Here is a 17,854-nt window from a genome sequence, read left to right on the forward strand (position 1 = left end):
ACAGGAAGGAAGGAAGGAAGGAAGGAAGGTAGTCAATCTTGTTTTTTGTTAAGGGCTGCTGAATTTAGGGATGAATGAACACCTCTGCGAGCTTGTGCTGAGCTGACAGAGGGGTTGTGTTTATAAATGTTTGCTCTTCTTCCCACAGAGGTTATGAAGCCTCAGGAGGGGGAGCTAGTCAGTGAGATCTCCAAGGTAAACCTGTTTACTCCCTGATTATCCTCTCTCACATATTTAACTACCTCGGTGTATTCCCCATGTTTAAAACACACCCAACGTCTGGCTTGTAATCCCAAATAGCACCCTATTCACTATATAGTGCACTACACGACCAGGGCCCTTATAGGGACGAGTGCACTATATTGGTAATAGGGAGACATTTGGGATGCTAACTTCCCTGTTACATTATAGACCCTCTCTGATGTGGCTGCCTCTGATCGTTTCCTCGGCTTCATGTTGTAGCCTACACTGTATTGTGTTTTGTTGTTGTTGTCGTTGTGTGTTATCTAATTGAATGTGGATCTTTATGTTGACAGGCTGTGGAAATACTTTTCCTTTCTGAGGACAATGGCCACCTACACACCCAGGTTGTACAACTGATGTGTAACGCGTTTGACACAATGGCTGTAATACAACTGGATATATTTTTGTTTTGTTTTTGTGAAACAATAGAAAGAGTTTGTCTGCACAATTATTATTATTATTTTTTTTTACTCAACCATTCTGTAGTGTCTCCACAACGCTTGTGTGGTTACTTGTGTGCAGTAAAACTCTCCGTTTGTGTCACAACGATTGTGCCAAATGTGTTGTAAAATCAGTTGTACAACTTGAGTGTGTACAGGGCCGATAAAGTATGCATTGGAGCTGATACGATGATTATGATTGTGCAATGGAGAGTTTGTCTGTTACACAAACGTTTACACAACCGTTGTGAAGCCCAACGTCTCTCTTTATTTATACAGAACGGAAAAAAATATATAAAACGCAACATGCAAGAATTTCAAAGATTTTACCGAGTTACAGACAAGTCATATAAGGAAATCAGTCAATTGAAATACATTAATTAGGCCCTAATCTAAGGAATTTCACATGACTGGGAATACAGATGTGCATTTGTTGGTCACAACAACGTTGGAGGCGGTAAAGAAATTAACATTCATTCAACATGGTCTCCCGAGTGGCGCAGCGGTCTAAGGCACTACATCTCAGCGCAAGAGGTGTCACGATAGTACCTGGTTCAAATCCAGGCTGTATCACATCCGGCTGTGATTTGGAGTCCCATAGGGCGGCGCACAATTGGCCCAGCGTCTTCCAGGTTTGCCGTCATTGTAAATTAAAATGTGTTCTTAACTGACTTGCCTACTTAAATAAAGGTTCCACATTCAACTCTCTGGCAACAGCTCTGGTGGACGTTCCTGCAGTCAGCGCGCTCACTCAAAACTGTGGCGTTGTGTGACAAAACTGCACATTTTTAGAGTTTCCTTTTGTTGTCCCCCAGCACAAGGTGCACCTGTGTAATGATCATGCTTCTTGATATGCCACACCTGTCAGGTGGATGGATTATCTTGGCAAACTGACAGGGATGTTAACAAAATTGTGCCCAAACATTGAGAGAAATAAAATGTTTGTGCGTCTGGAACATTTCTGGGATCTTTAATTTCAGCTCATGAAACATAGGACCAACACTTTGCATGTTGCAATTATATTTTTGTTCAGTGTAATGTTATTTTGCCTTTAATTAACCAAGAAAAAATGGTTTCAATCCGATCGCACATAACCGACAATGTGGCTTTTAAAGGCTATGTTCCCTCTTGCGTGGAGACTGTATTCACGGTAAACACTGTAGATGGCGTCGTCTCAATTAGAAATTAGCCGCATTGTCGCAAACCCACAATCGGATTGAATCCTGGCCGAAGTAATTGAGAACACATACTCTTTACCTATAACAATCTGACACTATCTATCCATGTCCTGTATCTGTTCATCCATCCATCCATGTATCCATGTATCCATCCATCCATCCTTCCATGTATCCATCCATCCATCCATCCATCCATCCATCCCTTCATCCATCCATCCATCCATGTATCCATCCATCAATGTATCCATCCATGTATCCATCCATCAATGTATCCATCCATGTATCCACCATCCATCCATCCATCCATGTATCCATCCATCCATGTATCCACCATCCATCCATCCATCCATGTATCCACCATCCATCCATCCATCCATGTATCCATCCATCCATGTATCCACCATCCATCCATCCATCCATGTATCCACCCATCCATCCATCCACCCATGCATCCATCCATGTATCCATCCATCAATGTATCCATCCATCCATGTATCCATCCATGTATCAATCTATCTATCCATCCATCCATCCATCCTTCCATCAATGTATCCATCCATCCATCCACCCTCCATATATACCTCCATTCATGTATCCATGTATACCTCCATTCATGTATACCTCCATCCATGTATACCTCCATTCATGTATACCTCCATCCATGTATCCCTCCATCCATGTATACCTCCATTCATGTATCCCTCCATCCATGTATCCATCCATCCATCCATCTATCCATCCATGTATCCTCCATGTATCCATGTATCCATCCATGTATCAATCTATCTATCCATCCATCCATCCATCCTTCCATCAATGTATCCATCCATCCATCCATGTATCCATCCATCCATCCATGTATCCATCCATCCATCCATCCATGTATCCATCCATCCATGTATCCACCCATCCATCCACCCATCCATCCATCCATCCATCCATCCATCCATCCATCCATCCATGTATCCATCCATCCACCCATCCATCCATCCATGTATCCATCCATCCCTTCATCCATCCATCCATGTATCCATCCATCCATGTATCCATCCATCCCTTCATCCATCCATCCATGTTTCCATCCATCCATCCACCCATCCATCCATCCACCCATCCATCCATCCACCCATCCATCCATCCATCCATGTTTCCATCCATCCATCCACCCATCTATCCATCCACCCATCCATCCATCCATCCATCCATCCATCCATCCATGCATGCATCCATCCATCCATCCATCCATCCATCTCTCTCTCCCTCCTACAGCTCCAGGGCCTGGTGTCAGAGCTGAAGGTGGGCTTCTCCAGTGCTTTATATGAGCTGAGTCAGATCCAGCATGGAGACAGTGATATCAGGGAGGAGGTGGGAGAAGCCCGGAGGAGCTGTGAGAGAAAGGCCCTGCGCATGGAGACCCTGGTTGAATCTCTCAGGGTGAGATGGAGTTCAAGCAGGTCATGATACCAAAGCGATGGGTCACCAGGAACATTGCCTTTAAATGGTCGACAACGCTCTAGAAAGCGTGATCGGATTTAATCTCGGCCGAGGCTTTTATAAAGAGCATAGAGACTATGGAATGGGGATCCCGATCATGATGTTTTGAATCAATAATTTGCTAAAACAGCAACCCAGAGAAGATGAAGTTAACATTGAACAATTGTTTACCCCACAGGATGAACTGGGAGAGATGCGTTGCCAGATCCTGCAACTCTGTGGTAGCAACAAGCAGAGGTCTCCAATACAGCAGGAGGTAAAGGTGACGCAATCAGCTCTGGCAACCCAGAGAGACAGGTAATCAGTAAACATCCACTAAAATAGACACCAATAAACCATCTGTAGATAGTAATGATTGATTAATATGCTGGTCTTTTAGAAATCTCAATAAAAAAATATTGGACTGTTGTTGTTTAAACATGAGTACATATATTGCATTAGATCAATAGTCTCCAGTAGCTATCAAGCATGGGTACCAGTCTGTTTCTGCTATCATTCCACTCCTTGTCGTCTCAAATGTTTGGCAATGACACGGAGTACAAAGAGTGAAATGGTACAACACATAGCTGCTAGTCTGAAATCTAGAACCTGTTATCTCCTTTTCTTGCCAAAGTGTGTTTTAGGAGAATCCGGGCACCCAGATTGATTTCTGATTTACCTTTTTCTTTAGTATCTGTAAGTAATACAGGTCTGTACTCTCTGGTCTGTACTCTCTGGTCTGTACTCTCTGGTCTGTCCTCTCTGGCCTGTACTCTCTGGTGGTAATACAGGTCTGTACTCTCTGGTCTGTACTCTCTGGTGGTAATACAGGTCTGTACTCTCTGGTCTGTACTCTAGTGTGTACTCTCTAGTCTGTACTCTCTGGTCTGTACTCTCTGGTCTGTACTCTCTGGTGGTAATACTGGTCTGTACTCTCTGGTCTGTACTCTCTGGTCTGTACTCTCGGGTGGTAATACAGGTCTGTACTCTCTGGTGGTAATACAGGTCTGTACTCTCTAGTCTGTACTCTCTGGTCTGTACTCTCTGGTCTGTACTCTCTGGTGGTAATACTGGTCTGTACTCTCTGGTCTGTACTCTCTGGTGGTAATACAGGTCTGTACTCTCTGGTCTGTACTCTCTGGTCTGTACTCTCTGGTGGTAATACTGGTCTGTACTCTCTGGTCTGTACTCTCTGGTCTGTACTCTCTGGTCTGTACTCTCTGGTCTGTACTCTCCGGTGGTAATACAGGTCTGTACTCTCTGGTCTGTACTCTCTGGTGGTAATACTGGTCTGTACTCTCTGGTGGTAATACTGGTCTGTACTCTCTGGTCTGTACTCTCTGGTCTGTACTCTCTGGTCTGTACTCTCTGGTCTGTACTCTCCGGTGGTAATACAGGTCTGTACTCTCTGGTCTGTACTCTCTGGTGGTAATACAGGTCTGTACTCTCTGGTCTGTACTCTCGGGTGGTAATACAGGTCTGTACTCTCTGGTCTGTACTCTCTGGTGGTAATACTGGTCTGTACTCTCTGGTCTGTACTCTCTGGTCTGTACTCTCTGGTCTGTACTCTCTGGTCTGTACTCTCCGGTGGTAATACAGGTCTGTACTCTCTGGTCTGTACTCTCTGGTGGTAATACAGGTCTGTACTCTCTGGTCTGTACTCTCGGGTGGTAATACTGGTCTGTACTCTCTGGTCTGTACTCTCTGGTGGTAATACTGGTCTGTACTCTCTGGTGGTAATACTGGTCTGTACTCTCTGGTCTGTACTCTCTGGTGGTAATACTGGTCTGTACTCTCTGGTGGTAATACTGGTCTGTACTCTCTGGTCTGTACTCTCTGGTCTGTACTCTCCAGTGGTAATACAGGTCTGTACTCTCTGGTCTGTACTCTCTGGTGGTAATACAGGTCTGTACTCTCTGGTCTGTACTCTCTGGTAGTGATACAGGTCTGTACTCTCTGGTCTGTACTCTCTGGTCTGTACTCTCGGGTGGTAATACTGGTCTGTACTCTCTGGTCTGTACTCTCTGGTGGTAATACTGGTCTGTACTCTCTGGTGGTAATACTGGTCTGTACTCTCTGGTGGTAATACTGGTCTGTACTCTCTGGTCTGTACTCTCTGGTCTGTACTCTCTGGTGGTAATACTGGTCTGTACTCTCTGGTGGTAATACTGGTCTGTACTCTCTGGTAGTGATACAGGTCTTGTGGTGAATGGGAGGAGCCACTGTGAGTGCAGTGCCAGCAGCAGTACATCCTCCTCTTCGAACCGGGGCAGAGTCCTGCTCCACTGCTACCTGCAGGGGCTCAAGGCAGGGATGTATGAGGGGACAGGTAGGTCCACACTGTTCAAATACACTCTTTCTGTAAATCCTTTACTCAACGTTCCCCAAACAAGGGGCTGCGTGTCACGTTCGTCATAATGTCTTCAGACCAAGATGCAGCGTGAGTAGAGTTCCACATCATTTTAATAAACTGAAACTCACCAAAACAAAACAACAAACGAACCGTGAAGCTATACAAATAGTGCAGACAGGCAACTATACATAGACAAGATCCCACACCAGAAAGTGGGAAACAGGGCTGCCTAAATATGATCCCCAATCAGAGACAACGATAATCAGCTGTCTCTGATTGGGAACCATATCAGGCCAACATAGAAATACAAAAACCCCTAGACATACAAAACCCTAGACATACAACACTAGAGTACCCACCATAGTCACACCCTGACCTAACCAAAATATATAGAAAGATATCTAAGAGATATCTAAGCGAGCTGCCCACTGACTGAGCCTACCAGAAGAGCTAAATGCCTTTTATGCTCGCTTAGGGGCAAGCAACACTGAAGCATGCATGAGAGGATCAGCTGTTCCAGACTACTGTGTGATCACGCTCTCCGTAGCCGATGTGAGTAAGACCTTTAAACAGGTCAAGACCTTTTTACAAGACCGCAGGGACAGACGGATTACCAGGACCTGCACTCTGAGCATGCGCAGACCAACTGTCAAGTGTCTTCACTGACATTTTCAACCTTTTCCTGACTGAGTCTGTAATACCTACATGTTTCAAGCAGACCACCATAGTCCCTGTGCCCAAGGAAGCGAAGGTAACCTGCCTAAATGACTACGGCCCGTAGCACTCACATTGGTAGCCATGAAGTGCTTTGAAAGGCTGGTCATGACTCACATCAGCACCATCATGCCGGGAAACCATAGACTCACTCCAATTTGCATACCGCCCCAACAGATCCACAGATGACACAATCCTAATCGCACTCCACACTGCCCTTTCCCACCTGGACAAAAGGAACACCTTGAGAATGCTGTTCACACAGCTGAGTGTTCAACACCATAGTGCCCTCAAAGCTCATCACTAAGCTAAGGAACCGGGGACTAAACGTCTCAACAACACATCTGCCACGCTGATCCTCAACACTGGGGCCCCTCAGGGGTGCGTGCTTAGTCTCCTCCTGTACTACCTGTTCACCCATGACTGCACAGACAGGCACGACTCCAACACCATCATTAAGTTTGCCGACGACATAACGGTGGTAGACCTGATCACCGACAACAACGAGACAGCCTATAGGGAGGAGATCAGAGACCTGGCAGTGTGGTGCCAGGACAACAACCTCTCCCACAATGTGAGCAAGAAAAAGGAGCTGATCGTGGACTACAGGAAAAGTCAAAACACACCACATCATGGTCCAAACACACCAAGACAGTTGTGAAGAGGGCACGACAAAACCTATTCCCCCTCAGGAGACTGAAAAGATTTGGCATGGGTCCTCAGATCCTCAAAAAGTTCTACAGCTGCACCATCGAGAGCATCTATATATATATATATATATATATATATATATATATATATATATATATATATATATATATATATTTTATAATATAAAAAAATAATAATAATAATCATTTAGTGGAGAGATCAGCTTTAATAGTGCAGATATATTGTAGATTCCATCAATGTAATTGTCTGCATCATTTCCAATCACCCATGTATTTTAAGGTAAATATATATTTCTATACATATACATATACTGTATACAGCATATTATTTGTATGTATTTGTTGGGCTTTATAATTTTATGTGTTGGGCTTTAGCTGAGATTATTCTTTACAGAGTTAAGAACATTTGTTCAGACCTCAATTGTTCAAATTTTCCTCGACATTGGCATCATGTTGGTAGGGAGATCAGAATTTTACATTGAGCTTCAACCAAAGCCTATATTGTCGTGATGACCGGTGTTGTGCCGAAAATCTCCACCTGACAGAATTCTCCCCTCTTTCCTGCAACGTGCTTGCTAGTTGAGATGTCTGCTTTTCACTCCATTGTCAGTTTAGCCTACGTTTCACTGATTTTAGTAGCAGAAAACATTTTTTTTCCTGCAGTTTTCGGTTTGGCTATTTGTTTCAAATGTCGGTTCGAGCTTGTATGGCGTCCTGGGCGAACACCCCCTTCTGCCCAAATCGCCCGTACCTAAATCCGCGACTGATTTTTGTATTAGTCTATAAATAAATCTCTTTGCCAAAATTCGTGATCTCTCGCATGTCTTATTCGACTAGTATTTTTGAAAGTGTAAGGATAGTAATTCAGCTATAATTGTTCTGAAATGTTTATTGCTTGGCAACATTATACTCCCTCCTCTATGTTTAAATATAACACACATACATGTATTATTCATTTCGGTTTCCTCTCCCCCCTGACAAAGTCTGTTCTATAGAAAGTATTGGACTCTGACGTGTGTCACAGAAAATATTTGACTCTTTTTCGGCACAACAGCCGCGCGACAATAATTTTACATCAGCTTCTCTTCCACAGATGCAAGGCACCAAGTGACGATGCAGCTTCTCCACTCAGAATGGGAATACGTGTCAACCTTAAACCAGCTCTACGACAAGTACAGAACACCTCCTGCTCTGCAAATGGACCTGGAGCCATAGTAAGGACAAACCCAACTAGTAGCCTATTTCCTATATATACCCAAAAGTTGTGCACTGTATAAGGAATAGTGTGCCATTTGGGACAGAGCCAATGCTATCACGCTATCATGCTACCACAATCCAGTGTGGATTATAAACTATCATGCTACCTCAATCCAGTGTAGATTATTATGGGATTATAAACTATCATGCTACCTCAGTCCAGTGTGGATTATTATGGGATTATAAACTATCATGCTACCTCAGTCCAGTGTGGATTATTATGGGGATTATAAACTATCATGCTACCACAGTCCAGTGTAGATTATTATGGGATTATAAACTATCATGCTACCTCAGTCCAGTGTGGATTATTATGGGATTATAAACTATCATGCTACCTCAGTCCAGTGTAGATTATTATGGGATTATAAACTATCATGCTACCTCAGTCCAGTGGGGATTATTATGGGATTATAAACTATCATGCTACCTCAGTCCAGTGTAGATTATTATGGGATTATAAACTATCATGCTACCTCAGTCCAGTGTAGATTATTATGGGATTATAAACTATCATGCTACCACAGTCCAGTGTAGATTATTATGGGGATTATAAACTATCATGCTACCTCAGTCCAGTGTGGATTACTATGGGATTATAAACTATCATGCTACCTCAGTCCAGTGTGGATTATTATGGGATTATAAACTATCATGCTACCACAGTCCAGTGTAGATTATTATGGGGATTATAAACTATCATGCTACCACAGTCCAGTGTGGATTATTATGGGATTATAAACTATCATGCTACCTCAGTCCAGTGTGGATTACTATGGGATTATAAACTATCATGCTACCTCAGTCCAGTGTGGATTATTATGGGATTATAAACTATCATGCTACCACAGTCCAGTGTAGATTATTATGGGGATTATAAACTATCATGCTACCTCAGTCCAGTGTGGATTACTATGGGATTATAAACTATCATGCTACCACAGTCCAGTGTAGATTATTATGGGGATTATAAACTATCATGCTACCACAGTCCAGTGTGGATTACTATGGGATTATAAACTATCATGCTACCTCAGTCCAGTGTGGATTATTATGGGATTATAAACTATCATGCTACCACAGTCCAGTGTAGATTATTATGGGGATTATAAACTATCATGCTACCACAGTCCAGTGTGGATTATTATGGGATTATAAACTATCATGCTACCTCAGTCCAGTGTAGATTATTATGGGATTATAAACTATCATGCTACCACAGTCCAGTGTAGATTATTATGGGGATTATAAACTATCATGCTACCTCAGTCCAGTGTAGATTATTATGGGATTATAAACTATCATGCTACCTCAGTCCAGTGTAGATTATTATGGGATTATAAACTATCATGCTACCTCAGTCCAGTGTGGATTACTATGGGATTATAAACTATCATGCTACCTCAGTCCAGTGTGGATTATAAACTATCATGCTACCTCAGTCCAGTGGGGATTATTATGGGATTATAAACTATCATGCTACCTCAGTCCAGTGTGGATTAATATGGGGATTATAATTAATGGACATTGTTGTAGGGCTTGATACATTTTTCGCAAGGAAAAAATCAAGTCTGAAATTTCAATGTGGAAATTACAAACTTCAGAAGCCTTTTTAGACCTCAAATGCACTGCAAATGTTACATTTCCTGCTTTGCAGGAAAAGTCTCCTGTAACAGAGTGATCAAATTAAGATCCTACATCTGTAGGCTGTGTGCCCTATTCACTAGCCCTATGGGCTCCACCTATAGAAAATAGGGTGCCAGCCTCCCGGGTTTGGCTGGCCGGGATTTCTTTGTACCACCGCGCTTTAGCGACTCCTTCTGGCGAGCCGGGCGCCTGCAAGGTGACTTCGGTTGCCAGCTGGACAAGTGTTTCCTCGGGTATACAGTGTTTCCTCGGGTATACAGTGTTTCCTCGGGTATACAGTGTTTCCTCGGGTATACAGTGTTTCCTCGGGTATACAGTGTTTCCACGGGTATACAGTGTTTCCTCGGGTATACAGTGTTTCCTCGGGTATACAGTGTTTCCACGGGTATACAGTGTTTCCTCGGGTATACAGTGTTTCCTCGGGTATACAGTGTTTCCTCGGGTATACAGTGTTTCCACGGGTATACAGTGTTTCCACGGGTATACAGTGTTTCCACGGGTATACAGTGTTTCCTCGGGTATACAGTGTTTCCTCGGGTATACAGTGTTTCCTCGGGTATACAGTGTTTCCTCGGGTATACAGTGTTTCCTCGGGTATACAGTGTTTCCTCAGGTATACAGTGTTTCCTCAGGTATACAGTGTTTCCTCGGGTATACAGTGTTTCCTCAGGTATACAGTGTTTCCTCAGGTATACAGTGTTTCCTCAAGTATACAGGTATACAGTGTTTCCTCAGGTATACAGGTATAGTGTTTCCTGACCAGGTGTTTACTCTGACACATTGGTGCGGCTGGCTTCCGGGTTAAGTGAGCAGTGTTGTCAAGAAGCAGTGCGGCTTGGCAGGGTCGTGTTTCGGGGGAACGCGGCTCTCGACTTTCGCCTCTCCCGGGTCCGTACGGGAGTTGCAGCGACGGGACAAGACTGTAACTACCAATTGGAAACCACGACATTGGGGTAGAGAAACGGGGTATAAGTACAAAAAAACAATGTGGTGGCCACTGGGATGCAGACACCCCGGTAATCACCTGTCAATCAATTGGCCATCAGGCCATGTTGACAGTCCCTTAAATACTAACTCTTTGGGGATTTCCTTGTTGTCTCTCGTTGTTTTTTCGTTGTGTTTTCTCCTTGTTTTCTCCTCTAGTCAGAATTACCTGAAGTTTGTGGAGGAGTTGCTGCAACGCCACCTTCTGTTCAGAAACACTCTGGAGCAGAGGTTGTCTGCTCACGACTGGAAAGGCCTGGTGGGAGACATCTTTGTCCAACTCGTAGGCCACAATGACGTAAGTACGGAAACATACAGAAATCCCATCTTGACTATCATATTGTTGTCTCTACCTTCTTGCCCTTTGTGCTGTTATCTGTGCCCAATAATGTTTGTACCATGTTTTCTGTTGCTACCATGTTGTTATTTGTTGCTACCATGTTGTTATGTGCTTCTACCATGTTGTTATGTGTTGCTACCATGTTGTTTTGTGCTGCTACCATGTTGTTTTGTGCTGCTACCATGTTGTTATGTGTTGCTACCATGTTGTTATGTGCTGCTACCATGCTGTTTTTCATGTGTTGCTACCATGTTATGCTGTGTTAGGTCTCTCTTTATGTAGTGTTGTCTCTCTTGTCGTGATGAGTGTTTTGTCCTATATTTATATTTTATTTATATTTTATTTAGTTGTGTTTAATCCCAGCCCCCGTCCCCACAGGAGGCCTTTTGGGAGGCCGTCATTATAAATAATAATTTGTTCTTAACGGACTTACCTGGTTAAATAAAATAAATAAATACAAATATTTTTGGTTGTTCTTTCAAACTGTAGATAGATGTAGATAGAGATTATAATACATATCAATCTACATCTCATCTATATCCTCCTCACGACTATTCCTGTTTGTCTCCTCAAGTCCTCTTTCTTGGACATTTACCACGGATACACAACAGCTCTGGCCACATTTCTTTCTATAGAATTCAACAGAATAATGCTCAATGGGAAAATACAAAGCACACAGGTAGGTAAATCCCTTAGGTTGTTACTGGATCTTTTAATAATGTACAGGTCTTATCTTTCAAAATGGTGGCGGTGAGTGAGGGATTTTGAATGTCTCCACGTTCACGTTGTTTACAGAGCTATACGAAGGAAAGAGAGGAAGTTCAACTGTTCTCTCTGCTGTTGGCGCCAGTCTCTCGAATCCACAGCTACTTAACCCTTATTCAGGTTGGTCCACCTCTCCTTCTCCTCCTTCTTTTTGGAGTGTCTCTCTATGATAGCCAATCCAGTGAAGATAATCTCAAATGGACAGGTGACACGAAGAAGTATGACTCAGTTAATTGAACATGGCCCTTGCAATGTCCCTGTAATGTGCACTGTCCCTGTAAAAATAAACTCAAACTCAACTCAAACAGAAGGGTCATGGGCTCATTTCTTACTGGGGCCAACCATGTGAATATGTATACACTCCTGTAAATCACTAAGGATATAAGCGTCTGCTAAATGGAATATATTTTTATATTATTGCGGTTCACTGACTGGAACCTGTTCCCCTATAGAGTGTTTGTCTACAGGCAGTGATCACCCAGAATGCAACTCTAGTATATTACATATCGGTTTCTCTGAGTACAATCCTGTTCCCCTGTAGAGTCTGTTTGTCTACAGGCAGTGATCACCCAGAATGCAACTCTAGTATATATCGGTTTCTCTGAGTACAATCCCGTTCCCCTGTAGAGTCTGTTAGTCTAAAGGCAGCGATCACCCAGAATGCAACTCTAGTATATATCTGTTTCTCTGAGCATAATCCCGTTCCCCTGTAGAGTCTGTTAGTCTACAGGCAGTGATCACCCAGAATGCAACTCTAGTATATATCTGTTTCTCTGAGCATAATCCCGTTCCCCTGTAGAGTCTGTTGCAGTGGACTGACAGCGATCACCCAGACTGCAGCCTCCTCCAGGGGTCAGAGAGGGTCCTGAGGAGCATCCTTTCCCGCTGTCACCTCATCCTGGAGGACGATGTTCGATGGGGAGACGGAGGAAGAATGGCCGGGCCCAGGTTAGTAAGAGACTCCCTGGCTGTGTCCCGGGCCCAGGTTAGTTAGAGACACTCCCTGGCTGTGTCCCAGGCCCAGGTTAGTAAGAGACTCCCTGGCTGTGTCCCAGGCCCAGGTTAGTAAGAGACTCCCTGGCTGTGTCCCGGGCCCAGGTTAGTTAGAGACTCCCTGGCTGTGTCCCAGGCCCTATGTGTTGGTCTCTGTGGCCCAGGTTAGTTAGAGACACTCCCTGGCTGTGTCCCAGGCCCAAGTTAGTTAGAGACACTCCCTGGCTGTGTCCCAGGCCCAGGTTAGTTAGAGACACTCCCTGGCTGTGTCCCAGGCCCAAGTTAGTTAGAGACACTCCCTGGCTGTGTCCCAGGCCCAGGTTAGTTAGAGACACTCCCTGGCTGTGTCCCAGGCCCAGGTTAGTAAGAGACACTCCCTGGCTGTGTCCCGGGCCCTATGTGTTGGTCTCTGTGGCCCAGGTTAGTAAGAGACTCCCTGGCTGTGTCCCAGGCCCAGGTTAGTAAGAGACTCCCTGGCTGTGTCCCGGGCCCTATGTGTTGGTCTCTGTGGCCCAGGTTAGTTAGAGACTCCCTGGCTGTGTCCCGGGCCCTATGTGTTGGTCTCTGGCCCAGGTTAGTTAGAGACACTCCCTGGCTGTGTCCCAGGCCCAGGTTAGTAAGAGAGTCCCTGGCTGTGTCCCAGGCCCAGGTTAGTAAGAGACTCCCTGGCTGTGTCCCAGGCCCTATGTGTTGGTCTCTGTGGCCCAGGTTAGTAAGAGAGTCCCTGGCTGTGTCCCAGGCCCAGGTTAGTAAGAGACTCCCTGGCTGTGTCCCGGGCCCTATGTGTTGGTCTCTGTGGCCCAGGTTAGTAAGAGACTCCCTGGCTGTGTCCCAGGCCCAGGTTAGTAAGAGACTCCCTGGCTGTGTCCCGGGCCCTATGTGTTGGTCTCTGTGGCCCAGGTTAGTAAGAGACTCCCTGGCTGTGTCCCAGGCCCAGGTTAGTAAGAGACTCCCTGGCTGTGTCCCGGGCCCAGGTTAGTAAGAGACTCCCTGGCTGTGTCCCGGGCCCTATGTGTTGGTCTCTGTGGCCCAGGTTAGTTAGAGACTCCCTGGCTGTGTCCCGGGCCCTATGTGTTGGTCTCTGGCCCAGGTTAGTTAGAGACACTCCCTGGCTGTGTCCCAGGCCCAGGTTAGTAAGAGAGACTCCCTGGATGTGTCCCCAAATGGCACCCTATTCCCTATGTGCTCAACCTTTTGACCAGGGCCCTATGGGTTGGTCTCTGTGGTGACCAGGGCCCTATGGGTTGGTCTCTGTGGCCCTGGTCTAAAGCAGTAAACCCTATAGTGACCAGGGCCCTATGGGTTGGTCTCTGTGGCCCTGGTCTAAAGCAGTAAACCCTATAGTGACCAGGGCCCTATGGGTTGGTCTCTGTGGCCCTGGTCTAAAGCAGTAAACCCTATAGTGACCTGGGTCCTATGGGTTGGTCTCTGTGACCCTGGTCTAAAGCAGTAACCCCTATAGTGACCAGGGCCCTATGGGTTGGTCTCTGTGGCCCTGGTCTAAAGCAGTAAACCCTATAGTGACCAGGGCCCTACGGGTTGGTCTCTGTGGCCCTGGTCTAAAGCAGTAAACCCTATAGTGACCAGGGCCCTATGGGTTGGTCTCTGTGGCCCTGGTCTAAAGCAGTAAACCCTATAGTGACCAGGGCCCTATGGGTTGGTCTCTGTGGCCCTGGTCTAAACCAGTAAACCCTATAGTGACCAGGGCCCTATGGGTTGGTCTCTGTGGCCCTGGTCTAAAGCAGTAAACCCTATAGTGACCAGGGCCCTATGGGTTGGTCTCTGTGACCCTGGTCTAAAGCAGTAAACCCTATAGTGACCAGGGCCCTATGGGTTGGTCTCTGTGGCCCTGGTCTAAACCAGTAAACCCTATAGTGACCAGGGCCCTATGGGTTGGTCTCTGTGGCCCTGGTCTAAAGCAGTAAACCCTATAGTGACCAGGGCCCTATGGGTTGGTCTCTGTGGCCCTGGTCTAAAGCAGTAAACCCTATAGTGACCAGGGCCCTATGGGTTGGTCTCTGTGGCCCTGGTCTAAAGCAGTAAACAATATAGTGACCAGGGCCCTATGGGTTGGTCTCTGTGGCCCTGGTCTAAAGCAGTAAACCCTATAGTGACCAGGGCCCTATGGGTTGGTCTCTGTGGCCCTGGTCTAAACCAGTAAACCCTATAGTGACCAGGGCCCTATGGGTTGGTCTCTGTGGCCCTGGTCTAAAGCAGTAAACCCTATAGTGACCAGGGCCCTATGGGTTGGTCTCTGTGGCCCTGGTCTAAAGCAGTAAACCCTATAGTGACCAGGGCCCTATGGGTTGGTCTCTGTGGCCCTGGTCTAAAGCAGTAAACCCTATAGTGACCAGGGCCCTATGGGTTGGTCTCTGTGACCCTGGTCTAAACCAGTAAACCCTATAGTGACCAGGGCCCTATGGGTTGGTCTCTGTGGCCCTGGTCTAACGCAGTAAACCCTATAGTGACCAGGGCCCTATGGGTTGGTCTCTGTGGCCCTGGTCTAAAGCAGTAAACCCTATAGTGACCAGGGCCCTATGGGTTGGTCTCTGTGACCCTGGTCTAAAGCAGTAAACCCTATAGTGACCAGGGTTCCATTTCACACAGAATCACGGAATCCATTCAGAACTAAATCACAATGTACACACTGGGCAGCTACTCAATTTGACAGTTCATGGTCTGTCAAACAGACCATTCCCTGAATAATCATGGAATTTAGTCGATTACAAGCCAATGAACAGGCCAAACATTTCAGAAACAAAATAATCAGACACCCATATAAAATGTAAATATAATTTAAAAAATGTTCTCCAAATCCAAGATCCATCACGGGATCCTGTGGGAGAGATTTCAATCATCATACTGACGGTCACATAGACAGGCGTACACATAGACAGGCGTTCATATAGACTGTCGTGCTTATTTTAAGATCTGCCTGAAGCACGACATATTGGAGTGTCCAGACCGTCCCCACACTCAGCAGTTCCTCTGTGTTTCAGTGGCAGCTGCTCTGCCTGCCCCTGTGCCAAGTCGTGCGATCACAGAAGCCAGCTCTGCCCTGCCACGGACACACAGAAACACAGACAGGAGTCCCGTGATGCTGCTGGGAAACGGTGAGTGTGTTTTTGTCGCCATCTGGTGCCCTCGGAGGGTAAGAGGCCTCGAGAGGCACAATGCAGAACATCAGCAGTGAAACATTGTCAAAAGTTGCAGATAGAAAATGCCACAAATATGTTTGATAAAATGGCATAGTTTGCAACAAAATGTCTACTGAAATGGCATGCATAGTATGCAACAAAATGGCTGTTGAAATAGCATAGTATGCAACAAAATGGCTGTTGAAATAGCATAGTATGCAACAAAATGTCTACTGAAATGGCATGCATAGTATGCAACAAAATGTCTACTGAAATGGCATGCATAGTATGCAACAAAATGGCTGTTGAAATAGCATAGTATGCAACAAAATGTCTACTGAAATGGCATGCATAGTATGCAACAAAATGGCTGTTGAAATAGCATAGTATACAACAAAATGTCTGTTGAAATAGCATAGTATGCAACAAAATGGCTGTTGAAATAGCATAGTATGCAACAAAATGTCTACTGAAATGGCATGCATAGTATGCAACAAAATGGCTGTTGAAATAGCATAGTATGCAACAAAATGTCTACTGAAATGGCATGCATAGTATGCAACAAAATGGCTGTTGAAATAGCATAGTATACAACAAAATGTCTGTTGAAATAGCATAGTATGCAACAAAATGGCTGTTGAAATAGCATAGTATGCAACAAAATGTCTACTGAAATGGCATGCATAGTATGCAACAAAATGGCTGTTGAAATAGCATAGTATGCAACAAAATGTCTGCTGAAATGGCATAGTATGTGTAACAGTATAGACTTTACGTCCGTCCCCTCGCCCCGACCTGGGCGTGAACCAGGGACGCTCTGCACACATCAACAGTCACCCTCGAAGCATTGTTACCCATCGCTCCACAAAAGCCCCTGTCCTTGCAGAGCAAAGGGTAACCACTACTTCAAGGTCTCAGAGCGAGTGACGTCACCGATTGAAACGCGACCAGCGAGCACCACCGCTAACTAGCTAGCCATTTCGCATCGGCTACATATGCAACAAAATGACTGCATGTACTCTCTGCAGTTACTGGATAACAGTGTCTGTCTGCGACCTGTAAGTGGTGTTATAATTGACGTGAAGCTATTTCATGTGATCTCTCTCTCTCTCCCTAGAGAGGAACAACAGCCACGTCTTTCTAACTGTGCCGCCGGCTGCCAGAGCATGCCTGTTGCCCGTTGGTCTACCGGTACTGTACGGAAGAAGAGCTGTTACAGAGACCGGACAGGGGGGACCTTCCAGTCTCATCTCCGTGACTCCGGCGGCCTGGTCTACGGTGGGGACATCAGCGCCTTCCTCCATACGGCACCCCCTGGGTGGGGACAGCGACTCTGGACAGGAGTCTCCGAGCCAGGCCACGGGGGTTAAGGCACACGGACACGGCCCCCAGACCCCTGGTCCTCACATGGTCCAGAGAAGCACTGATGACTGTGACACGGAGGAGGACGTTGGGGACACCTCCGTGTTCGACTACTCCTCCGTCACCACCTGTAGCCCAGACGGGACCCTGAGGAGGGAGGGGGAAGCGAGTAATACCGAGGAGGACGACGAGGAAGAGGACACAGACAGTCAGGTGCCTGTTCTGTTGAAGCCCTCATACACACAGCAGCAGCAGTCGCTGTGGGATTCGCCCAGAGAACGGACGGTATGTCTGAGG

At 45.7% G+C, this 17,854-nt stretch overlaps 1 protein-coding gene across 1 annotated transcript; it reads left to right on the forward strand.

The window, feature by feature from the left end:
* Positions 1-126: 126 nt before the first annotated feature.
* LOC135531820 (rho guanine nucleotide exchange factor 33-like) lies at positions 127-17,565 on the forward strand. The gene is made up of 12 exons (XM_064959606.1): positions 127-195; positions 537-587; positions 3,131-3,295; positions 3,534-3,652; positions 5,524-5,663; positions 8,166-8,286; positions 11,120-11,258; positions 11,875-11,979; positions 12,096-12,185; positions 12,865-13,013; positions 16,058-16,171; positions 17,313-17,565. Exons 1-12 carry the CDS (start codon positions 127-129, stop codon positions 17,563-17,565), a joined length of 1,515 nt encoding a protein of 504 aa, XP_064815678.1.
* Positions 17,566-17,854: the final 289 nt, after the last annotated feature.

The sequence above is a fragment of the Oncorhynchus masou genome, unplaced genomic scaffold (genome assembly GCF_036934945.1).
Source record: "Oncorhynchus masou masou isolate Uvic2021 unplaced genomic scaffold, UVic_Omas_1.1 unplaced_scaffold_1662, whole genome shotgun sequence".
In the NCBI taxonomy this organism is placed as follows: domain Eukaryota; kingdom Metazoa; phylum Chordata; class Actinopteri; order Salmoniformes; family Salmonidae; genus Oncorhynchus; species Oncorhynchus masou.

What these genes read in the sequence shown, in the direction of transcription:
- LOC135531820 (XM_064959606.1), top strand. Translation starts at nt 127, where the DNA reads ATGTTTGCTCTTCTTCCCACAGAGGTTATGAAGCCTCAGGAGGGGGAG. An exon ending in GGAAGAATGGCCGGGCCCAG is followed by an intron (nt 13,014 to 16,057) that starts GTTAGTAAGAGA and finishes TCTGTGTTTCAG; the next exon opens with TGGCAGCTGCTCTGCCTGCC. An exon ending in CGTGATGCTGCTGGGAAACG is followed by an intron (nt 16,172 to 17,312) that starts GTGAGTGTGTTT and finishes CTCTCTCCCTAG; the next exon opens with AGAGGAACAACAGCCACGTC.